At 44.1% G+C, this 24,587-nt stretch overlaps 3 protein-coding genes across 6 annotated transcripts in view; 2 read left to right on the top strand and 1 right to left on the bottom strand.

The window, feature by feature from the left end:
• The window catches only part of UBE4A (ubiquitination factor E4A), a 48,096-nt gene extending 41,726 nt beyond the window's left edge, over nt 1-6,370 (top strand). For all 3 annotated transcript variants that reach the window (XM_084784256.1, XM_084784257.1, XM_084784258.1), the window contains 2 exons: nt 389-546; nt 3,596-6,370. In XM_084784256.1, coding sequence (XP_084640382.1) covers nt 389-546; nt 3,596-3,722 — 285 coding nt within the window. In that variant the 3' untranslated portion in view covers nt 3,723-6,370. The remainder of the gene's footprint in view (nt 1-388; nt 547-3,595) is intronic.
• Nucleotides 1-8,599, bottom strand: part of LOC311598816 (phosphatidylinositol N-acetylglucosaminyltransferase subunit A-like) — a 42,697-nt gene extending 34,098 nt beyond the window's left edge. The window contains exon 1 of one of the 2 annotated variants that reach the window (XM_084784261.1): nt 8,472-8,599. The gene's annotated coding sequence lies outside the window, so the exon portion shown is untranslated. Of the gene's footprint in view, nt 1-3,572; nt 3,666-8,471 lie in introns of those variants that run through there. The other variant, XM_084784260.1, reaches the window with a different exon arrangement.
• On the top strand, nt 8,500-14,673 carry ATP5MG (ATP synthase membrane subunit g). The gene is made up of 3 exons (XM_084784290.1): nt 8,500-8,655; nt 13,109-13,269; nt 14,480-14,673. The coding sequence occupies exons 1-3, from the start codon at nt 8,604-8,606 to the stop codon at nt 14,576-14,578; spliced, it is 312 nt and encodes a 103-aa protein (XP_084640416.1). The 5' UTR covers nt 8,500-8,603; the 3' UTR covers nt 14,579-14,673.
• Nucleotides 14,674-24,587: the final 9,914 nt, after the last annotated feature.

Genomic DNA, 24,587 nt, shown 5'->3' with positions numbered 1-24,587 from the left:
TACCATAGCCAAATGCACTTTTACGGTTTTTAGCCTGCTTATATCAGAAATTGCTATTCCGGCATAGGCTCAATAATTACAGCCCTCCCGCCCTTTCTCCTTTCAAATGCCAGCATTCTCAACAGAATGCTGCCGGAAAGATGCGCTCCCCTTCTCCTGCTCATGTTTACATCCACTGCCAGCTATGACTCCCAGCAGCCGAGCCAACCTGAGTCAGAAGTAACTTTGCCTCTAAAACATGGATCTAGTCCTTGTCCTTGAAGAAACAAAATCATCTGTCTGTGTCACTATGGAGGGTTTGTGCTGACCGTGTTTAAGTGTAGCAGTTACTGAGCAGGCTGAAGCTGCACTGTGAGTTTGCTTTAGAAACCTGCTGTTGTTGCCTCAGTCTCTTGCAGACCTCCAGCAACAGGAAGAAGAGACTTATGCAGATGCCTGTGACGAGTTCCTGGATCCCATCATGAGCACACTGATGTCTGACCCTGTGGTGCTTCCATCTTCCAGAGTCACTGTGGACAGGTCCACCATTGCCAGGCATTTACTCAGGTATGCCCACCCACAGAACCACCTCAGGGGCATAGCTGTGTTAGCTTCCCAGCAGCACTTTGCACAGCAGGTACCTCATACAGTAGATTCATGGATGGAGGATTTTCATATCACCTATTGATGGCTTTAAAGACTGGTGCACTAACTCTGGTGAGAAGTACTGGCTCTTCCCTCTTCCCTCCTTAAGTACTTAGCCAGGTGTGGAGCAGGAGCCTGGAATTGCACTTAAGAGACAGAAGCAGGAGGATTACCAGAACTTTGAAGCTGTCATGGTCTACATTGCAAGTTATAGGCTAGCCAGAGCTACATACACAGTGAGACCCTATCTCAAAAAACAAAATAATTTTATCTACATTATAGAATATGTGAACATAAAATGTACTCACATGAAATTGTTTTAATTTTATTTAAATTGTAAAAATGTGAAAGGGGGGCAGTTTAGCTCAGATTTTACACCCCATTCACTTACTGTATTTGTTTTGGGTATGGTAGCTTGTGGTAGCATAAACTTCACCAAGCTCAGTGCTGTTTGCACAGTCACCCTGTGCAAATGCAGGTGTCCAGAGAACGGACGGGAGGGCAGGGATAAGTGGAAGCCAGTCAGTACCCAAGCAGCCCTTGCCTTGGCTTTTAGAAGCGCATAGTGCATTCCAGGAAGGGAGGTGAGTAACTGGAGTTTTATGCTGTGGCCCCTGCAGCCAACTGTTTATTTATTTTAATGTGTGTGAGTGTTCAGGGTACATGTATGCATGTGTATCACATACATGCTCAGTGTCTTTGAAAGTCAGCAGGTGTTGGATCCCCTGCAACTACATGATGGTTGTGTCATCCAGTGGGCACTGGGGACAAAACCCAGGTCCCCTACAAGAGCAGCATGAACTCACAACTGCTGACCCAACTCTGTAGCCCCCAACTTCTTTACTTATTTAATTTTGAGATGGGGTCATGCTGTGTTGCCCAGGCTGTCTTCAGACCCCTGAGCTCCAGCAATCTGACTGCTTCAGCTTCCTAAGTAACTAGAACTCCAGTTAACACCACTGCACCCAGCTTACTGCACCCGCTGTTTGTTTGTCTTTAAAGGTAACATGTCGTGTAGCCCTGTGCCATCCTCAAATTTACTTTGTAGATGGAATGACCCTGAACTCATGATCCTCTCCCGAGTCAAGCAAGTCTCACTGTTGCTTGACTTGGCCCCTTACCTTTTTTTTTTTTAAGTGCAAGATTAGATAGAAAAGAGTACTGAGAGACCATAGTGCCTATTTAAAATGCAAGTAAGTTGACTCAAATTTAAGGAATTTTTTAATATTTTAAATTTTTTTTTTCATTTTGTATTCTTGCACTTTCATTGTATGATACTGTGCTAAGTGATGTCAGTGAAAATCATGGTGCACTCAGATCTGTGGATTAGTCTTTAAAGTATACCATGAATCTTGCTTTGTTTTAGAATCAGGGTTTCATGTAGCCCAGGTTTGAACTTGCTGTGTAGCTGAGGATGACTCAGCTTTGATTATCCTATCTCCCCCTCCTGAGTGCTGAAATCACAGACATGCACCATCATGCATGGCTTATGTGCTGCTGGGGATGCAACTCAGGGCTATGAGCATACCAGGCAAGCACTCTGCCAGCTGAGCTACATCCCCAGCCGGTCTTGGGTTGTTCTAGTTTGTTTTTGTTTTTGTTTTAGGTATTTCATGTATTTGAGTGCTCTGTCTTCATTACATCTACACCAGAAGAGGGCATCAGATCCCATTACAGAGGGTTGTGAGCCACCATGTGGTTGCTGGGAATTGAACTCAGGGCCTCTGGAAGAACAGGCAGTGCTCTTACTGTTGAGCCATCTCTCCAGCCCCTTTGCTGAAGTTTTTAAATTACATTTATTTGTTGGTTTTGTGTGTGTGTGTCTGTCTGTCTGTCTGTCTGTCTGCACTAGCACACATGTGTACTTGCAAGTATAGAGGTAAGACAACTTAGAAGAATTAGCTCTCTTCTTCAACCTTGTGGGAATCAAACTCAGATTTACAGCGTTGGCAGCATCATTACACACTGAACCATACTGCTGGTCCCAGCTTTGCTTATTGTAATGCTTGGAATCAAACCTAGGACCTTGTGCATGCTAAGCCACTATCTATACTCTGAGCATTAAACCCATAATCTACATTTACTTGTATAGCAATCAGCTAATTTAATCAAATGTCAGTTAAAGGCCTTATCTCTTAACTGTTCCAAGAATCTGTCACTAAAATTACAAGTAGTAAATCTGATTCGGTGATGCTTATCTATAGCCCCAGCTTCCTGGGACTTTTAGACAGGGAGGTTATTGGTGCCCAGGAATTTGAAGCCAACCTGGACATCATAACAAAATCCCATTTCTTTTTTTTTTTTCTTTTCTTTTTTTTTTTTTTTCCAAAATCCCATTTCAAAAGGGTGGGGGACTACAAACGTTGATTTATGATAACACAAGTGTCTAGGATCTCTGACTTAGAGAAATTCTAAAGGCTGATGACAAAGATAGCTTTTAAAATTTTTTTTAGATTTTTTACCTATGCATTTGAATATTTTGCCTGCGTATGTGTAGGTATACCATGTGTGTGCCAGGTGCCCACAGGGGTCAGAAAAGACTCCCCTGTAACTAGAGTTACAGATGGTTATGAAGCTCCATATAGATACTGGAAATTGAATCCAACTCCTCAAGAAAAGAAGCCAATGCTCTTATGGCTAAGCCATCTCTCCAGCCCCAAAACTGGAGCCTTGGCTACAGCCTTGGCTGTCCTGGAACTCACTCTGTGTAGACCAGGCTGGCCTGGAACTCACAGAGATTCACCTTCCTTTGCCTCCTGAGTGCTGGGATTAAAGGTGTGTGCCACCACTACCTACCATGAAAACTCTCAAATCACACTTTTTTCATTTTCTTCTTTCTAACCCCTGACTCAGAGTTAGAGTGCATCCTGTCTTGAGTCACAGAGCAGGTGAGGTGCTGAGATGCTCTGCTTGGCCTTAGGATATTAGAACTCTCAGAAGTAACTCACTTTTCATTCTTTTCTTCTCCTAGTGACCAAACAGATCCTTTTAACCGTAGTCCCCTTACCATGGACCAGATCCGGCCAAACACAGAACTGAAAGAAAAAATACAACGGTGGCTGGCAGAGAGGAAGCAACAAAAGGAGCAACTTGAATAAATACTGTGAACAAAACAACCTGAACCAGCCCAGGGTGTAAACTGTTGTTTGTGGTTTCTCTCTTCCTGATGCTGAACCTTTCCTTTTTCTTTCTTTCTGTGTTTTGTTTTTCATTTTTGATTTATTTCATTCTTTGTTGTTTTTCCTTTACTAAATTAGAAAATTGTTCTTGTGCAAATTATGATACTTAAAATTCTTAAGACCTTGTTGTTTGCCTGGCTTGCAGGAAATTCTCCTTTTCAAAGCATCTTTATAAATCATCACTAATTTTCAGGCTCGGTTTTCCTATTCCCCTTGTTTCATTTTCTATCCTAAATTAAGTCCAACAACAAAAATGTCCTGCCCCTTTATTCCTTCCCTTCCCAAGTTCTCTTGAGACATTTTTTAGTAAGCTCTGCTTTTAAGACTATGGCATCAGCTACTTCAGTGACCGCTAGTAGCATCCAAAAGCCCCGCTATCCTGTTTATTTATTAGCCCAGAAGGTCTGGACTTAAGCCCGTCCTTACTATAGCTCTGTAATATTACAGAGATAATTTCCAGATAAATACAAATACCTTCATATGTGTATACCTTTTTGGCTGATGGATAAGATGGGGGAACCTTATACAACTTCTGTTGGTATCTCTTAATTTTGTATTGTCTTGTAACTTAAAGATACCATCACAAACACTCCTATGAGGTTGTCACTACCAAAAACTTAGCTGTGCCATCTTTTAATGAGTGACACTAATGGTTGAAACCTCCAGTAAGAGGATAAGTAAGAAACTATTGGACCCTTTTCTTTTTTGTGCTCCAAGGACTAGGCCTAGAAAAAATAGGCAATAAATATTGTATCTATGAAAATGTCACTTCAGGACACTCACTGCAGTACATCTCAGTGTGTATTTGTTATACACAGATACTGTGTCCTTTTTTATTGGTCTCATTTAATTGAGTACCACATTATATCGTGCCCTCCATGGTAAGATGTATGAAGTCCATGGCAATGTTTTCTCACATACTCATCCTAGTCAGGTAAAATTCTAAGACTATGAAATGCATATAGCTAATGTTTGGGCCAGGACCTGGCTTCTAAGAGCTGCTTCTCATCGAGCCTTAGTTTATCAATTAACAAAGTAAAGATTGGGGCAAGATCCTGTCCACGAGCCATTTTAAGTCAGCTGAGCTCTGGCTAATTAGTAAGTGGGTCAGCCCCACTTCTCCAGCTGTTTTGCTATTAGAGACTCAGTCCTCTATGAGGTGTTTTTCTATCAGTACCAATCTCAGTGCAGAGGTGTAAAGGACAAGAGTGTGGCTTCCTTTCCAGAACATTACTGTCACAAAAGCAGTGTTTCAGTATTCCAACACAAGTCCTTTGTGTGTTTTTTCACGGTATCAACTGGAAAACCTGATCAGAGAGCATCTCACTCTGGCTATGAAATAAGTGTTGCCTGTTGCTGTGCTTGTCTGTGGACAGGGAAGCCAAGACACATTGTAAATACCAGAATGCTGGCCCGGGGCAGGATTTCTTTTCTTCAAAAAACTTCACTTGCGTGTGTATCATTCTCCTCTCCCTCTCTGGGATTGGACTGCATGTGAAATAAGCTGTTAGCTGCTGCACTGACTTTCCTAAAGCTAAGGTGATAGGTGGCTTGTGTGTGAAAAAGAGGGAAGACCAGAGTTTTGCAAGTGGAAACTGGAGGAAACTGGGTACAAACCCTCAAGAAGACAGCCGCTCCAAGCAGCCTCTCGCTAATGACCTCTATGCCGCCTCCAGTGTCTGTCTGTATTCTACTTCTGAAGCAGACCTTCAGATTGTAAGCCTTTTTTGGCGAGTTTGTGTTTTGTTTTGTTTTCAAGCTTTTCTGAAACTTTTCTATGAATGGCTGTGACACCACTGATGCTGCTGAATACCTTGTATCACAAAAGCAAGTGTGTAGCTTCAGGCCACTATTGGTAAGGAAACCAAGTGTCCTCTGTGCCTTCTTTCTTTCTTTCTGTGAGCTAATTTAAAAACATCTAGAAAAAGGACCTCTAAATTAGACTACCAGCCTTGTCCAGTGAGATGCATATGTGGATCTGCAAAGGTAAAGGGGTATCTTGTCTGGAACTCAGCAGCAGCTGTAAACCTGGCAAGACTTCCCGACATACCTAGTTTTACATGAGGACTTGGCTCGAGTGGGAAAGGAAAGACTTCAGTCAGCTCTTCTATTGCTCATAACTCACCAAGAGGCTAATACTAAACTTGGAAATCTAGAGTTCAAGCAGCTGTTTGTTTAATATTGCTTTCCATGGCGTGTGAAAGGGGAAGGACACTTGAGAAGTAGAGGTGAAGGTGCCAATTGCTGCACGGTACCACACTCTACAAAAGCTTCATTACTTTATTCTGGTTGCTAAGCAGCCATTGGGCAAACCCTAAGACTGTTCCTTTACAAGACAGGCTGATGCTGCACTGTAGTCATGGGAGGAAATGGTGTACATGTTTTAAGTGCTAAATGGGAAAAGAACCTAGAGACAGAAAATGAAGAACAGAACACAAAAAAGGTTGACTGAAATCAAAATCAACATAACTGTATTTGAAACATTCCAGGAAGGTTACTTCTTGTCAAACTTGCCTGGGGGTGTTTGTTCAAAACTTGTATTTAATAAATAAGCACTTGACTTAGCACCTTTGTTATCCCTTTATTACAGTACTAAAAGCTAGTGGCAGCCTGGTACAGTCCCAGCTACTAATGATAGCAGGATTGGAGGGCAAGGCCTGCCAGGGCTACCTAGTGAGTTCAAAGCCAGTCCAGGCATCTTATCAAGATGTTTCAAACTAAAATTTGGTAGAGGGTTTTCCTACATACACATTGGCTAAATTCAGTCCCCATACCTTCACCACAGAAAGAAAAGGCTAATGACAGTTTCAAAAGTCTCTGACAACCTAGCAAGTTTTGCCACTTTCTCAAAGGCAAGGTACTAGCAAATGTGTATGACCTGGCTGACCTAACCAGTCTTACCATAGATGCCTAGAGCAGCAATTCTCAACCTGTGTGTTGCCTAAGACCATTGGAAAACACAGATGTTTACATTACAATTCACAACAGAAGAAAGAAAATTACAGTTATAAAGAAGCAATGAAAATAATTGTATGGTTGGGGGTCAATACACCATGAGGAGCTGTATTAAAGGATTGTAGCATTAAGTTGAGAACCTCTGTTCTAGAGGGATCTTAGGGCTGTCCTCAGGAGACAAGTCTCAAGGAATGCTTTCCCCACCTAATTAGCTCCCTTATGGCTTCACTTTATGGAGCCTAAACATCGGGCCTTTTAATAATCTGCTCTCATGCTCTTATTCCCTGTTTCTATGCCTATGACACGCAGGATCTCAGCCTCTGCTCCGATATCTACAGGACAGGGAGCTGTTGGAGGAAAACAGCAAAGTCTTAAGAATGCTGCTATCACAAACCTATGGGTGCCACACCTTCCCCACAAGTCCTCTGTGCGCCCCTAAAACATGACATTTAGCCTTACCTGAAATTCTCCCACTTACTTTTTACACCCAGGTGGCATCCATCAGATTCCTCACTTTGAAACTTGTCTCCCATCACCCCATGTAAGGGAAGGCCCCGTTAACCCTCTGCCTTCTTTGCTGTACCCCTGCTTTTGATAATTCTCCTTCTCTAACTTCAGTTTCTCCTCAGTTCCACGTCCCTCTTGCCTTGTCTGACTTACATTCTCTTCCATATTTCTTCATCAGTGCATTCTGGATAATTAGCTCCTTGTCTTCCCCCCAAATACATAGTCACCCTAGCCAGACTGACCTGAAACTTGCAATCCTCAGGGTCCTGGATGCTGGTTTAGTGTGGATTTCACCACCCAAGTTATCTTTCCTGCCTTAATTTGACTTCAATTGTGAAGCAGTTTGTCTCTTCCCTCATTGAAATGCTCTTGACTCTAGGCTCCCGGTTCTAATCAGTTTTACTTCTAACGCTTAGTCTTTTCCAGAACTTGTCCTCCTCATCAAATGTCACCTTCCTACGTCGATTTTTTTTTTTTTTTTTTTTTTTTTTTTTAGTCATAATGTCAAAGTTTCAGCCCTTTGGGATGTGTATGTCTTCTTAGACATCAGTGATCTCTAAGTCTTCCCAGATCAGCATCATGCCTAATCTTACGTCCCTCTCTGTGTCTTCCAACTCTGATGATACTCCTTGTATGATGACCGTTTAGGAATCTCGGTCTCTAAGGGGACAATACCCAAAGCATGCTTCCACTGAATTACAAAACGCCGGACATAGTATACACCCTCAATACATGTGACTTTCTTCCTCCTGTACATAGCTCCTTGTGATTTGTTTGGGAAAATGGGATTATAAAAAGTCAATTAAGTCTTGATTGATTGGGTGAGTCTTGTAAGTTGGATTATGTGACGTCTGCATGTCCCCTTAAAGCTCCTATTCGGCCTTGGACCTGCTATACCTCTAAAACACTTCGGCCCACAAGCATCCCGAGTAGCCCTCCAGACTCAATTTTCATGTTCTCTGAAAAGCTACGAAACTGTCGCTAGCAAAGTGGAAATCAAGCCAAGAAAACCAACGACGCATGCGTATTTCCTCACCTCAACGGTCTTCTGGGCTGCCGTGAATAGCTGTCCCAAGGCATGCCTGTTTCCTGAGGAATTCTGTTATTCTCCACATGTTATCTTACCTCATTTTTTCATATCTACATTTTTACTTGTGCTGAACAAAATAAAATACTAATGAGATTCCACAAAAACGGAAGTGATACCTGTATTTTTTTGAGCAGGCACTAGGAAGGGCAGCTTGACCTTGGAAGAGTGGGGCAGGGGTCCTGCCGCGGGTCCTTCCGGGGGTGACATTCAGCGGGCGGTTCGGGGAGACGGACCTTCCACCTTAGACCATGGCGAAGTTCGTCCGCAACTTCGTAGAGAAGGCTCCGGCGCTGGCAACCGGTGAGCGCGGGCCTGGGGCGGCTCGTAAGGGAAAGGAGTGTGCTGCCGGCACCAAGGGGGCCCGCGGGCGGTGGGACAGCCGCTAGGAGGCCGCAGCCTCGCCTGGCTTCGCTGGGCGCACAAGCTGCAGTGGTCCGGAAGAGGGTCGTGCGGAAAAGGCCGGTGTCACTCCGCCGCGAACGCCTTGACGCCCCCGTATCCCCAGGACTGCTGGGAAGGGGGAGGACGGAAACAGGCCTCATAGGTGGTCTGGGTCTCAGCGATGTGTTTGAAAGCCATCAGAAAATTTAAAAAGTCGGGTGAGAGACCTTTGAAGGTTGTGTTTGCTTACGGTCCAGGTCGGGTCCTAGAGAGCTCTGCGTCCCACGAAGGGAAGCTGGAACGTGGGGATGAGTACCCCTGCCTCAGTCAGCATAGGAAGCGCCGCCTGTCAAAAGCCGTCTTTAATCACGATGGCTTGGCATTCGTGGGCTTATTTTGTTTGAAAAGCCTGGCAGACCGCTGTATCTCAGATGAACACTGCGTAGTCACAACCCGAGCAGTACAGTCTATCGGTACAGTTTTCTGAACAGCAAACTATTGCATTTCTGAAGTGGAAGGTAAAATTTACATTTCTTTTCTGTATTGGAGTAAGTGGTTTAAGGTCAGATTTCTTTTTGAAAATATTTTATTTAATTTTTAGTTTATGTGCATTGGTGTGAGGGTGTCAGATCTTAGAGTTACAGACAGTTGTGAGCTGCCAGGTGGGTGCTAGGAATTGAACCGGGTCCTTTGGAAGAACAGGCAGTACTCTTTTTTCAGTTTTTCGAGACAGGGTTTCTCTGTGTAGCCTAGGCTGTCCTGGACTCACTTTATAGACCAGGGTGGCCTCGAACTCACAGCGATCCACCTGCCCCTGCTTCCCGAGTGCTTGGATTAAAGGCGTGGGCCACCACGCCCGGCCAGGCAATGCTCTTAACCACTGAGCCATCTCTCCAGCCCCTAAGGTCAGATTTCTAAGTAGCTACATTTCTAAATGCTTAGATTTGGTTTTAAAATGTGAATAGAAAGTGATTTTTAAAAATAGGTAACCTTCTTGAGCCTGTTTTACTGTCTTTGGATATTTAGTAATTCTTTTTCTCCTCCCCTCCTTCACCAGCCAAACAATAATGAGCTATTGAAAAACTTAAAAGTGTCATACTCTATAAATACTGGATTCCTTCCTAGGGAACCCTAGATTCCCAGGGAGCCATTTTCCACATTTTTCCAAAGAATTTCATGTTTTCATCTTTCACTTTATTAAGATAATCAGGCTATCTGTAGCAAGGTGCTACTACAATTTTTACTTTAATACAACCAGAGGGCTTTGACATATGGGCTTCGGTGGCTTGAGGTGCAATTTTATTTTATTTTATTTTATTTTTTTTTGTTTAGTAATTCATAGGGAATATTTTCCTAGCTATGTGACTTTTGTGTCTGTTAGGTAGCTTGTATTCAGGCTGGGTTTTTTTGTTTTTTGATTTTTCAAAAACAAAAACAGGATTTCTCTGTGTCGCCTTGGCTGTCCTGGACTGGCTTTGTAGACCAGGCTGGCCTCAAACTCAGAGATCTCCCTGCCTCTGCCTCCTGAGAGCTGGGATTAAAGGCGTGCACCATGGTGCCCAGCTTAATCCAAAAAGACACTGCCAAGGTAAACCCTTTCCACTGTAGTAATTGTAAGGTAACTTGTTCTTCCAGAAGAAAAAGGAAGGCTCTGAGGGAGCCCAAATGTTAAGGAACATTGCTGTCCAGCCACTGTATTAAATGTGATTACACCACCACGCCCGGCTTGTGTTTTGTTTTGTTTTGTTGGTTTTGCTTTTGGTTTTTGGGGACAAGGTTTCTCTGTGTAGCCCTGGCTGACCTGGAATTCAATCAGTAGACCAGGCTGGCCTCAAACTCAGAGAGATCCACCTGCCTCTGTCTCCTGAGTGCTGCGATTAAAGGTGTTCACCACCACTGCCTGACCCACAACTATTCTTTACAAGCAAGTTACCGGAAGGAGGGTTTCTGTTAGAGTGGTGGGCGGGTCAGTCTTCTACGTATTTTAAGTGGAATGCTGTGAGAAAGGTCTGTGTCTTTCGGTAGGTCTCGTTTTTCCGTTGTACATTGCACTGACCCACTTCAGTGTGCTCAGGGTTCTCGTGGCTGGTTCTGTGCTGCTCACTGCTGAGGCGCTGCCAGCGGTGGCTGTAGGTCTTGGCACCCCTGCCCCTCTGACATGCCTCCTTGGCTTTTTGTTTTACATAATGAATCATCTTTTTGTTTTCTCTGCGCAGCCTTAGACTTGGCAATTTCTCCAAGGAGCCCCGTTTCCTTTTATTAAACAGTAGAATTCACAAATTACCATCTAGGTGCCAGGTTTATTCCTTGCTTCTGTAGTTCATTTCAAACCTCTCAGTGGACAGGCGTCTTAGTTTAGTCCCTTCTGCTCTGCTAAAACACCATAACCAGTGCTCGCTTCAGCAGCACTTATACTAAAATTGGAATGATACAGAGAAGATTAGCATGGCCCTTGCGCAAGGGTGCCACACAAATTCATGAAGCACTCCATATTTTTTAAAAAGAACAAAAACAAAAAGCACCATGACCAAAAGTGGCTTGGGGAGAAAAAGACTTGTTTCATTTTTACGGCTTGAAATCCATCATCTTGGGAAGTCAGGGCAGCAACCTGCAGTCAGGGGCCGAAGCGGAGATTGTGGAGGAGCGTACTGACTTGCTCCACAAGGCTTGTCCAGCCTGCTTTTTTATGGTACCCAGGACTGCCAGCCCAGGAATAGCACCACCCTGAGTGAGCTGGGCCCTCTCACATCAGTCACCAATCAAGAAAATGCACCACAGGCCAAACTAGTACGGGTGTTTTCTCAATTGAGGTTCCTCCTTAGCAGATAACTCTAGCTTGTGTTAAGTTAACACAAAACTAGCAAACACAGCAAGTATTCAGACACAAACCTGGATTTGCATGTTACTCTGTGTCTATAAATACTTGTTTCTAGGCCTGAAGGAGGGCTCAGTAGTTAAGAGCACGTGTTGCTCTGGTGCCCTCTTGTGATTTGCGTGAGCACTCCACACATGGTGCATATGCATACATACAGGCAAAACACTCATACACAAAATAAAGTAAATCTTAAAATAAGAATAAGCCTTTAACCCCAGCACTCAGGAGGTGGAGGCAGAGGCAGGCGGATCACTGTGAGTTTGAGGCCAGGCTGATCTACAGAGTGAGTTCCATGGTGGGGGGGGGGGGGAACGACAGGGGGTTGGAGAAGAAAAAAAGGAGAGAAGGGGGGGAAAGAGAGACAGAGAGAGGAAGGGAGACAGACAGGAGAGAGGGCAGAGGGGGAGTGAGAGAATGACAATACCTAATTAATAATTGGGTTTTTTTATACCCCTCTTATGTACATGTACGAGATCCTAATCCAGTAGCATCAGATTCCTGCCCCTCCCACCAGACATCTCTGTGTCTATGTACATTGCCCTCCTCGGTTTGTGTGTCTCTGTCTCTGCTACAGCTTCAGCCCAGAACCTTGCACATAGTACTCTGCCACTGAGCGATACCCCCAGACCCTGTGCTGCTTTTGTCATTATTTCTCCTGCTGAATTCATTGATTGGGAACGGTGACTACATCAAGGAATTTCAGCTTAATAGCAGATTCTAGGGAGTTTTTTGTTTTGTTTTCTTCGACGAGGTTTCTTGTGTAGCCTTGGCTATCAATGTGTAGACCAGGCTGGCCTTAAACTCAGATCCACCTGCCTCTGCCTCCCCAGTACTGGAATTAAAGAATCTACCACCCAGTATAGATTCTGAGTTTTTAATGCCCTTACCAATGAATGTAAGTTTTATTTTTATTATGAGTGCAGTTTTTGAAAGGGGAGCAGCTGTGCTCTGGTAAGAGAGATTTAAGCCAGCACATATTGCTAAGGATACCAAAAATGGATACTAATTGGTATAATTCCATCTGGACTTGTGGCCAATATTGTGATGAACCACAGTCTTATTGTTCAAAAAATGCTATTCTACATAGCTTCTTCCCCATCTGGACCCCTTCTCTTCAAGATACGGTGTTTCTACAAAGAAAAATGAATAAACTGCTTTGTCTTTGTTGTCAAATCTAGCTACGAGAAACTTTCACTTAATTAGATTTACCATTCAGAGGTGAATAACAGTACTAGCTGGCCACTAGTGAGTTCTGGCATAATTGACTGCTTAGAGCTTCCTGCCTGGCTGAGTGTCCCTGTGACACAGGTGTTCTGCGTCTTTAAAAGCCTCCTGTTACCAGGGAGCAGCAGCTCTGACTTCACAGCGAGTGCACATTCAGTGTAAGCAGTTAGTGGATGTGATACATGAATAAATATTTGTGTCCAGCCCACACATCTGCTTCTTTCCATCTCTAGTGAGTTCACCCTGGGTTTTGTGTTTTGTTTTGTTTTCCAGCTGCCGTGACTTACTCGAAGCCTCGATTGGCCACATTTTGGCAGTACGCCAAGGTTGAGCTGGTTCCCCCAACCCCTGCTGAAATCCCTACAGCTATTCAGAGCATAAAAAAAATAATTGAAAGTGCTAAAACTGGTAGCTTCAAACAGCTTACAGTTAAGGTAACTATGCACTAAATGAAAAAGTATGCTTGTGATTGAAAATGTCTTCCCTGGGGACTTTTCCAGTTCTTTTGATTAATATATGTGTTTTCCAATAAGGCAGAATCCAACATAATGAGGGAGAATCTCTTTTTTGGCTGCCAAGACACCTTCTTTACTCATTTTGTAATTTAGACAGAAGTAATTCAGCTGTTCTTTGTCTTGGTCTGGTTGGGGTCTTAGAGCAAAAAGGTCGGTCATCTTAAATGACTGGGACCCTTGCTCTCCATCCTAGTGGCAGCTAGTGTATTATAACCGATGGCTGCCTTTGCTGCTCTGTTGTCTTTTTAGTCCTAGAATTATCCTCATTTCAGCTAACGCCCTCTAGGGAACAAAAATGCCAAAGTCTGGGTTTTCACATTGGATGTAGATGAAAGGAACTTGAGTGCCTGGTATCTAGTAACTGCTAGGGCTAGACCCTTCGCTTGGGGAAAGGTGACAGTCAGGAGACTTCAGTAGCCTCTGCTATAACTGACGGAGGACACTGACCTCCAGAGATGTTTTTATTAATAGTAGTAGAAGGGTCCAATTTGTTTATAAAAGGGTAATTTTTTTTCCAAACTTGAATTTCTGGATCTAAGTTTGTGTTTGCAACTAGCAATGCTTTGTGGAACCATGTGTGGGTCTTTCTTCTTCTTCTTCTTCTTCTTCTTTTTTTTTTTTTTTTTGGTCAGGAACATAAAATAGATACTGAATACTTGAAAAGTATTAAACTAAATAGTAGTTAATAAAAATGGAATAAGTGGGGTATCAGAGGGGAGAAGAGTCCTCCATCTTTGAGAGACAGAAGCTTCTATTAAAAAACAAGCCTTCCTATGAGTGCCCTGTCTAATGTGTGAGCCACTTCCAGGATGTGGGTTGATTTAGAGCCCATAAAGTGTCTCATAAACTAATAATGAAAGGGTTAAGTCAGTTCAGGTCTTTAAAGATCTCTTTCAAAGAGTTTATAAGCTCAGACCCGTTTGCCTCACAAAATTGAAAGTTCTATGCTCTTAGAAGTTGAACATTGAATGTCAGTAGTTCCTGGCTTGGGCTAAAAACTTTGCTATAGTTTTAAATGGCATCCTTATATTCTCTGCCAATCCTGAGAGAGAATAGTTTCAAATATGTATTGGGTTTTTGTTTGTTTGTTTTTTAAAGTGCCTTAAAATTTGTGCTTTTTCTTTTCCAGGAAGCTGTTCTGAATGGCTTGGTGGCCACTGAGGTGTGGATGTGGTTTTATGTCGGAGAGATCATAGGCAAACGTGGCATTGTCGGCTATGATGTTTGAAGACCAATTTTTAATATCTGATTTTGAGCTCTTACTTGGGTGTTCTTGGACCATGTGTAATGAGACTGCTATCCGAATAAAGTACTAGCTATGAATAGCAGTGTTTTCTCTGTCAAATACAACGGTCATAGTTTTTCCCCCTGAAAGTAAGTTGAGTTGTCTTCGGCCTTGCTACATTGGTTTAAATGTGTATCTGTTCAACCTGCAGTTAGAAAAGACCAATATGAGCATATCAGCCTGGTACATGAATATGACAGTAAAATTTGAATTGACAGGCTTAAAACATTAGCCAATGCCGGGCAGTGGTGGTGCACACCTTTTTGTTTTTGTTTTGTTGTAGTTTGTTATTGTTTTTCAAGACAGGACTTCTCTGTGTAGCCTTGGCTGTCCTAGACTCACTTTGTAGACCAGGCTGGCCTCGAACTCAGTGATCTACCTGCCTCTGCCTCCCAAATGCTGGGATTAAAGGCAGACGCCACTACGCCCAGCACGCTTTAAATCCTAGCATTTAGGAGGCAGAGATAGACAGATCTCTGAGTCCGAAGCCAGCCTGGTCTACAGAGTGAGTTCAGGACAGCCAGAGCTACACAGAGAAAACCCTGTGTCCAAAAACAAACCTAAGAAACAAAAAAACATTAGCCAAGCGTAGCCCATGTCTGAAAGCCTAGCAGTTGAGAGGTAGATTTGAAGCCAACTTGATCTACATAGTTCCATGATAGCCATGGTTATACAATGAAACTCTTGTCCCTAAAAGGGGGGGGGGGGAGACACCAAAATTAAGCAGAAGTGGTGGCATATACCCAGCAACAGAAGAGAATGTCATAAGATCACTTGACTCAAGGAGTTCAAGACCAACCTAAGCATATAATATAATCAAACCTCATCTCAAAAAAGTATGTGGGAGGGGCAGGAGTTTAAGGCCAACTTGGGCTATATGAGACTTCATCTCAAAAACAAATTACAAAAAAATAAAATAGGATTCTTTTTCAACAATTCTGTAAAGATGTTGGAGGTACTTGTCAATTTGAATATTTCCCTCAAGAAAGAAAAAGGAGTATTCTTAGATGATTATAACATCTTTGCCAGTAGAGCAGTGTGAAAGAGCCATGTAACTGGGATGGTCTGGTGTGGCACACACCTCTCACGCTAGCACTCAGGAGGCAGAGGCAGGCAGGTTTCTGAGTTCAAAGCCATTCTGGTCAACATGTTCAGTTCTAGGACAGCCAGGGCTACATGGACAGACCCTGTTTCTCTCTTCAAAGAATAATCTAACTGGGATGTGTTAATCTGGTGTTGTGACTGATAGCTTTGTAAGATCCAGCAGATAATGGTTACAGCAGTGTCATCCAAGGGTCTTAAGTGGTGTGCTAGGTCCTGAAATAAACAGTAATCACATCAGTTTGTCGTGAAGTGGCTCGTGGGGACGTGCGAGGAGATAGTAAACCAGCATTGCCTTTTGCTGCAGACCCTACAAAGTATGTGGTCCACAGTACAGCACTGATCCTTCAGCGGGGTTGGCTTTTGTCCTCTTAATCTCACATTTACATCTTAATTGGAACACAGCTCCAATACCTTAATGAAGAAATGGCACAGCTCTTCTAGAGATGAGCAGCAAGGTCTCTATGGAGACTGCTACTCTTCCAAAATAAGTTATGTTCAAAGGAACACAGGTGATCAGAACTGAGGCCACCCTGTTTCCAGAAGTATTCCGTCATTTAAATATAGCAAAGAACTGCACAGATACTTCTATGGCAATTTAGGTGAGTTTGTTTTCCATGTAGTGCATGACTAGTAAAATTAACAAGAAAAAAAAAACACAACAAAGGTATGAAATCAGCCAATGCCTGTTGTAACGTACAGAAACTTAGGTGGTTCATAAATTGTAATGCTCGTTTTTTTTTTTTTAAAGCAACAGTCACAGCAGAAGACAAAACAGTTTCTACTCCACTACATCCTCCTTACCCCACAACACACCTCTATGACTCACACTGTGTGTCTGGATTTTCTTAGATTAAGATAGCAGAGGGCTGCTTATAGTGATCAGTAGATTATAGATTTCACCAGGCTTCTTGCCCTTATCGTTTCCACATAACCTTGTTTAGGGTTTCATGGAATTGTGAGTACTGAGTGGTGTTTTGTTTTTTTTTTTCTTTTTCATTGCTGTTCAGTTTGTGCGCACCCTCTATGTGTGCCCTCGGTTGTTTATGTGTGCTGATTCCTAAACATAGAAAGCTGTTTAAGACTGTGCCGCAGTCTGAGAGCTCAGTTTGGTTTTAAGATGAAGACCCTGGAAGATAAACTTGAAAGAGGCTAACGGAGGCTACTTTGAGAAGATGAATCAAGAGAGGTTGTCTGGAGATGACCTAAAATAAACCAGGGAGGCGTACTCGCTCTCAACCGCCTCACTCAAGTCTGAGGCAGGAGCTTCAAGAGTGTGAGGCCAGTCTAGGCTCCTTGGCGCCCCAGTCTCAAAGCAGGAGAATGCAACCCAAGAAGAGAAACAGTATGGATCAACCACAAAGCTAGTCTATGGCGAAACAAAAACAAGTGGGCATCTGTAATGCCAACAAGGAAGGTGGTACTGGCTGGTCAAAAGGTCACAGTCAGGGGCTGGAGAGATGGCTCAGGTTAAGAGCACTGACTTGCAGAGGTCCTGAGTTCAATTCCTAACAACCACATGGTGGCTCACAACCATCTATATTGTGATCTGATGCCCTCTTTAGCACTGTGTACATAGTAATAAGTCCTTTGGGGGCAAAAAGTCAAAGTCAGGGCTAGAAGAGAAGGCTCATCAGTTAACAGCTCGCAAACTGGGGACCTGTCTGCCGGAAGCTCAAAAGTTGGTTAGCCTCTTGTAGTCTCAATCTCTTCCGGGCAGCAGCTCAGTCTAGGGGGACTCTCATCTTTTACTGTTTACACTAGCAGGGAGAGGCCTGGTGAATTTGGTCAGTTTCAGAGACTTCCTAAAGCTCTTTTTGAGTTGCTTACCTTCCTGCTTAAGAAGCTTCCCTGAAGCCAGGCAGTGGTGGTGCACACCTTTAATCCCAGCACTCAGCAGGCACAGGCAGGTGCGTCACTGTGAGTTCAATGCCAGCCTGGTCTACAAAGCAAGTCCAGGACAGCCAAGGCTACATAGAAACCTTGTCTCAATAAAAGAAAAAGAAAAAGAAAAAAAGGAAGAGGAGGAGGAGAAGAAGCTTTTCTGTAGGATGGAATGTTTCAATCTAGACAGTTTGGACTACAAAAAAAGTTAGGGTCATGTTTGGCTATATAGCAAGGAAACTGGACAGTAATACATTGATACTCTGTTTCAATGTAGAAAAGGGGGGCTGAAGAGATGGCTCCAGGGTTAAGAACACTGCCTGTTCTCCCAACGGACCCAGGGGTTCAATTCCTAACACCCACATGGCAGCTCACAACTGTCTGTGTGACTGCAGTTCCAGGAGATCTGACAGCCTCATACAGGCAAACACTGATGCACATAAAATAAATCTTTTTTCTTTTTTCTTTTTTTCTTTTTTGTTTTTTTGAGACAGGGTCTCTCTGTGTTCGCCTTCGCTGTCCTGGTCTCGCTTTATAGACCAGGGTGGCCTCAAACTCACAGAGATCCACCTGCCTCTGCCTCCTGAGTGCTGGGACTAAAGGCGTGCGCCATCACACCCAGCTGGCCGGCAGGCAGTACTCTTAACCTCTGAGCCATCTCTCCAGCCCAAATAAATCTTTAAAGAAAAGAAAGAAAGAAAAATCACCACTGTGAAATTTCTGACGTCGTGGTGAAAGAATGCCAGAGTGTCTGAAGCAGTGGATAGAGGGCAGTAGCAAGAGATTAAGCCAGAATGCTGAGAAGAACACGAAATATCTTTGATGCAGCTATATTGAGAATTGCACTGCCCGGAGCTGGGTGTAGTGGTGCATGCTTGTAATCCCAGCACTTAGGAGGCAAGAGGCAGGTGAGTTTGAGGCCAGCCTGGTCTACATATTGAATTCCAAATCAGAGCTACATAACGAGACTGTGTCTTAGAAAACAGGAATTGCACTGCCTGGTTTGAGGCCAGCATAGGCTATACCATGGAGCCAGTAACATGACTCAGTGGCCAAAGGTACTTGCCACCAAACCTGACCACGTGGCTGAAGGAAAGAACCAGCTCCTGCAAATTGCCCACTGACTTCCACATGTCCTAACCGTACCTGTCTGCCAACACAATTTTTATATATTAGTTTTGTTTTGTTTTTAGATATGTATTTATTATGTATGTATGCCTTCAGGCCAGAAGACGGCACCAGATCACATTACAGATAGCCGTGAGCCACCGTGTAGTTGCTGAGAATTGAACTCAGGAAAAGGATTGGTTTCGGGCTGGAGATATAGTTCAGTTGGTAGAATTCTTGCCTAGCATGCCCAAAGCCTTGGGCTGGCTTCCCTGCATTGCACAAACCAGGCCTGTGTCCCATGGCCTGTAATCCCAGCATTTGAAGCTGGAGAGAAGACAAGCAGAAGTTTTAAATCCTGCTTGCCCTCCTAAGAAGTTTGAGACCAGCCAGGCGTGGTGGTGCACACCTATAATCCCAGCACTCCGGGAAGTCTCAAAAACAAAAACAAAACAAAACAAAAGAAGTTTGATTATAAAATATATTTTAAAAAAGAAGAAGAAGAAGAAGTTTGAGACCAACCTGGGATGCATGACTCCAAACACTGACTGAATTCAGCCAGGTGGGTGGCAAGCTTTTTTAAGCCCAGGGCTCAAGGTTGAGGCAGAAGGATCAAGAGCTCCAGCCCAGCTTAGGTTACCCACTGGCTCAAGTCCAGTCTGAGCTACATAGTGAGATCCTTTCTCAGCGAGACAAACAGTGGCGGCTGAGAATGTAGCTTAATAACCTTGCTTGCCTAACATACACATGGCCCTGAGTTTGATCCCCAACACCAGAATAAAAAATTAAAAATTGCCGGGCGTGGTGGCGCACGCCTTTAATCCCAGCACTCGGGAGGCAGAGGCAGGTGGATTGCTGTGAGTTCGAGGCCAGCTTGGTCTACAAAGCGAGTCCAGGACAGCCAAGGCTACACAGGGAAACCCTGTCTCAAAAAAAAAGCAAAAAAAAAAAAATTAAAAATCCTAGTATTTGAAGAACAGTAAAAGAAAAAAATTATTTGAAAAAAGATTTTGCCAGGCATGGTGGCACACACCTTTAATCCCAGCACTCAAGAAGCAGAGGCAGGTGGATCACTGGGAGTTCCAGTCTGGTCTACAAAGTAAGTCCAGGACAGCCCAGGCTATGCAGAAAAACCCTGTTTCAGGGGAAAAAAAAAAGAAGAAAAAGAAGAAGAAGAAAGAAAAAAAGATTTTAACAAGCGGGCATGCTAGCTAGTCCATGCCTCTTGGAAAGCAAAGACAAGTAGATCTCTGTGTGTTAAAGGCAATCCTGATCTATATAAATTGAGTTCCAGGACATCCAGGGCTACATGGTGAGGTCTTGGGTTTTTGTTGTTTTGTTTTGTGTTTTTGGTTTAGTTGGTTTTGTGGGGTTTTTGTTTTGTTTTGTTTTGTTTTTGGTTTGTGTGTGTGTGTGTGTGTGTGTGTGTGTGTGTGTTTTGATTATTTGGTTTTGGTTTTTCAAGACAGAGTTTCTTTGTGTAGCCCTTGCTGTCCTGCACTCACTTTGTAGACCAGGCTGACCTCAAACTCAAAGCAATCTGCCTGCCTCTGCCTCCCTGAGGCTGGGATTACAGGTGTGCGCCACCATGCCTGGTGATAGATTTTTAAAGCACTTGTACTAGCCCTGCACTTTCTCTAAGGCACATTACATATAGGATTGACCCACCTACAGGTCTAGACGTGAGATGGAGGGACAGTGAAGACTGACTAGGACCTGTGGATAGTAAGTTATGAAGCATGACTAGGGTCCACGCAGTGGTCATGAGTAGGGTCCACGCAGTGGTCATGAGTAGGGTCCACGCAGTGGTCATGAGTAGGGTCCACGCAGTGGTCATGAGTAGGGTCCACGCAGTGGTCATGAGTAGGGTCCACGCAGTGGTCATGAGTAGGGTCCACGCAGTGGTCATGAGTAGAGTCCATGCAATAGTCATAAGTAGGGTCCATGCAGCGGTCATGAGTAGGGTCCATACAGTGGTCATGAGTAGGGTCCATGTAATGGTCATGAGTAGGGTCCATACAGTGGTCATGAGTAGAGTCCATGTAATGGTGCTACTGTAGTGTGTGTCCCGGCTTTACTCCTGGTCCCCTTGTAGGCCTCTCTGATGTGTATCTCCACCACTCATCCTGTACAGCTTTCGTACAGTCTCAACTCTGTTTTGTCCTACTCTCAAGCTCTGCTAAGGTTGGTTGTCTCTTAGATATTAAGCTTCCTAACCCTAAACGCTACATTACTTTGTGGGGCTTCTTTTTTTTTTTTTTTTTTTCTTTTTTTTCTCGAGACAAGGTTTCTCTGTGTAGCCTTGACTGTCCTGGACTCACTTTGTAGTCCAGGCTGGCCTCGAACTCACAGCGATCCGCCTGCCTCTGCCTCTGCCTCCCGAGTGCTGGGATTAAAGGCGTGCGCCACCACGCCTGGCTCTTTGTGGGGCTTCTTATTCCCTAATTAGTTTGATTTTTATTTCTACCAGGATTGTGATCACTCTTGCAGTGAGTACCAGCACAGTCTAACCGGGCCATGCCTTCGCAGTGCACTTGCCTGCACCTGCTCCCCACACTAATTAGAACACTAATATGCATGGCCCTTGACAATCTACCTTTGACCTTGCCTTAATACCATTTTGGCTGCCAAATATTGTTTAGCCACACAGTTTCTAATCAGTCCTGATTTTTTAAATTAGTTTTTAAATATTAAGTCATGTGATTATCCACTACCACCCCTGGTTGCCTACCAGTCACCAGGTCACTCTCTTTTCTCTCTTAGCTATTTTGTCTTCTGGTTCATTGTTACTCTACAACATAGTGAGTCTCAATCTTCCTAACTCTGTGACCCTTTAATACAGTTCCTCATTGTTGCTACTTCATAACTGTAATTTTGCTGCTATGAATCATAATGTAAATATTTGATATGCTACCCTCTGGGGGTTGAGACCCAAAGGTTAAGAACCACTTCTACTTGGCAATTTCAGCATATATGTGGGTTATTGATTTTAAAAATAATAAAATAATAAAATAAAAGGTCCCTGAACCACTGCAGCATCCCTACCACTAAAGATCTTTTTAGAAAATCATTTATTTTAGCCAGATGTGGTGGCACACACCTTTAATCCCAGCACTCAGGAGGCAGAGGTAGGCAGAGCGCTGTGAGTTTGAGGCCAGCCTGGTCTACAAAGTGAGTCCAGGACAGCCAAGGCTACACAGAGAAACCCTGTCTTGAAAAAACATAAACAGAAATGTATTTATTTTGTATGTTCATGTAACACCTGGCGTTCAGAGCACAACATATGGGAGTTATCTCCTAAGATATGGCTGCAGGGATCAAGCTCAGGTCTCCAGACTGAAAGGCAGGCTCCCTTACCCACTGAGCCATCTTGCCAGCCCTCACCAAGGACTTTAGAAATGAAAGCTCCCAGGCTATCTCAGCTCTTCTCCAAACTCCCAACAATTCGCTTTTCATCTTCTTTTAGCACTGCTTCCCGTGTCCTTAGGAAACCAGCATCCTTTTCGAACCACTTACCAGCCTGACCCCTGCAATGCACAACTACATTTATTTGAATACACTTTGACCATGGGCAGATTGATCTCCATAACCTTGGCTTTCCCCTCACTTCCCAAACTTATTTATAGTCTATAGTCCATGGTTATCATTCTCTTCAGCATACCTTCAACCCCCTTGCCTCTCACCATGGAACTTGCCAAAGCCACATCCCTGGCTTAAACCAACCGCCTAACTGCACTGTGCTTCACCCATGAAGCTAAGTGGAGTGCGAGGAAACCATTGAGACCACTAGTTTTATTTTATACTCACAGCCATTCGCCTTGAGCCAGCCCTTCCGTAAGACCTGCCAATCACATTGTACTTTTCCTTAGGCCATGATTATTTCTATCAACAGACGATCTTGCTTCCCACTTGACTAAGAAAATGTAAGCAGTTGGAGAGCTTCCACTTCCGAGACATCGTTTATACACCTACCACTGTTTGCACCCCATATAAATTTAGATGCAGGAGTGACTCAGCTGGCACCAGCTCGGGAGCAGTCTCAGCCTGCAGGCCTTCAGGAAGCGAGTCCCCTCTGTGGCAGACTGCCACCGAAGCCTGCTGTTTATCAGCCAGGGACCAAACAGAGCAAGTGGTACACTTTGCCTGAACTAGGTGCTGCAGATCACAAGCTCCAAGCACACAGAACTCACTCGTATAAATTGTGATAGGTAGAAGCAACTTACCCATTCAGGATCCGTGTTTCACAAATGCTTCTCCTTCTGCCTGTGGTCCCCGCCTCTTCTCCTTGGCACATCTCTGTTTCCCCTTCTTCAGCTCATCACCTCTTATTCGTTGTTGTTGTTTGTTTGTTTCATTTTTGTTTTTGTTATTTGTTTTAGTTTTTTTTTTGAGACAGGGTTTCTCTGTGTAGCCTTGGTTGGTCTGGACTCTCTTTGTAGACCAGGCTGGCTTGGAACTCACAGAGATCCGCCTGCCTCTGCTTCCGACTGCTGGGATTAAAGGTGTGCGCCACCACGCCCAGCTTGCTCATCATCTCTTCTGAGAAGTCTTTTCAGATTTCTTCAAACTGTCCCCTTGTCCTCTGATGGATGCTCTGTACAACCCACGTCATGTCACTCTAATGCCGTTTTACCTTTATTTCCCTCACTAGGCTGTAAGCTGCTTAAGGAAGATAGGGTATCCAAGTCACCTTTGCAATCCTAGCCTGTCACAGTATCTGACTTGTGTATAGTAGGATTTCAAAATATGAGAGAAGCAGACTGCACTTGCTGTGTTTGGTCCCTGGCTGAGAAACAGCAGGCTTCGGTGGCAGTCTGCCACACAGGGAAATGCAGGCCTGGGGGACTCGCTTCCTGAAGGCCTGCAGGCTGAGACTGCTCCCGAGCTGGTGCCAGCTCAGCCACTCCTGCATCTCAACCTCCTGCACTTGAACAGATTTGGATCCTGATTCAACTGTGTGGCTTGCTGGCTGTTGGCACAGAGACGCTTCTGCCTGAGGGCTAGGAAGGAGGAAGAGGCAGGAGGTGGGTAGCTAAAGGGCCCCTGCAGAGGGCTTGCTTATGCAATAGACTCCTGAAAAATCCCTGGAATGCCTCAGAAACTTACCATCTGAACTCTTTCTCTGCCAAGCCTGCATTTCAGGGTACATCCTCGGTGCAGCTGAAAGAACTGTCATAAATAGCATGTTTTTCCCTATAGGGTTTTCAACGTGCAACCCATACATTGTCTTTGATGAGAGTTATACCTTGAGCTACTTGCATGAAGCAAGAAAGATTATCTACAAAAACTCCAATTTCAGTGTTGTCAAATCCAAAAGCAATTAAAATACTGTTGTGTGGTTTGGAATTATAGCGTGCATGTTAAAATAGCTACCATTTCCCCTAAGGACAGCCTGCATCTTTACCCTGATGTCATCTCACTCTGGGTCTCAAGAGGGTAGGGAACTCAATAAAACAAGTTACTTAAGCCAAGTGTGATAGCACGCACCTACAATGCCAGCACTCTGAAAGCGGCCACAAGAGGACTGCTCCAAGTTCAATCCCAGCCAGTCAACGGTAATTCATTCTAGGCCAGCAGGGCTGCATAGAAAGATACTGTCTCAGCCGGGCGTGGTGGCGCATGCCTTTAATCCCAGCACTCGGGAGGCAGAGGCGGGCGGATCACTGTGAGTTCGAGGCCAGCCTGGTCGACAAAGTGAGTCCAGGACAGCCAAGGCTACAGAGAGACCCTGTCTCGAAAAACCAAAAAAAAAAAAAAAAAAAAAAAAAAAAGAAAGAAAGATACTGTCTCAAACAAAAGTGAGCGTTCCAAGACACCACCAATAAGAACACCACGGAAGAGCTGTTACCCAGTGTAGGAG

The sequence above is a fragment of the Acomys minous genome (assembly GCF_964271855.1).
Source record: "Acomys minous genome assembly, chromosome: 5".
NCBI classification, from domain to species: domain Eukaryota; kingdom Metazoa; phylum Chordata; class Mammalia; order Rodentia; family Muridae; genus Acomys; species Acomys minous.
This window is presented reverse-complemented; position numbering and strand designations above follow the sequence as displayed.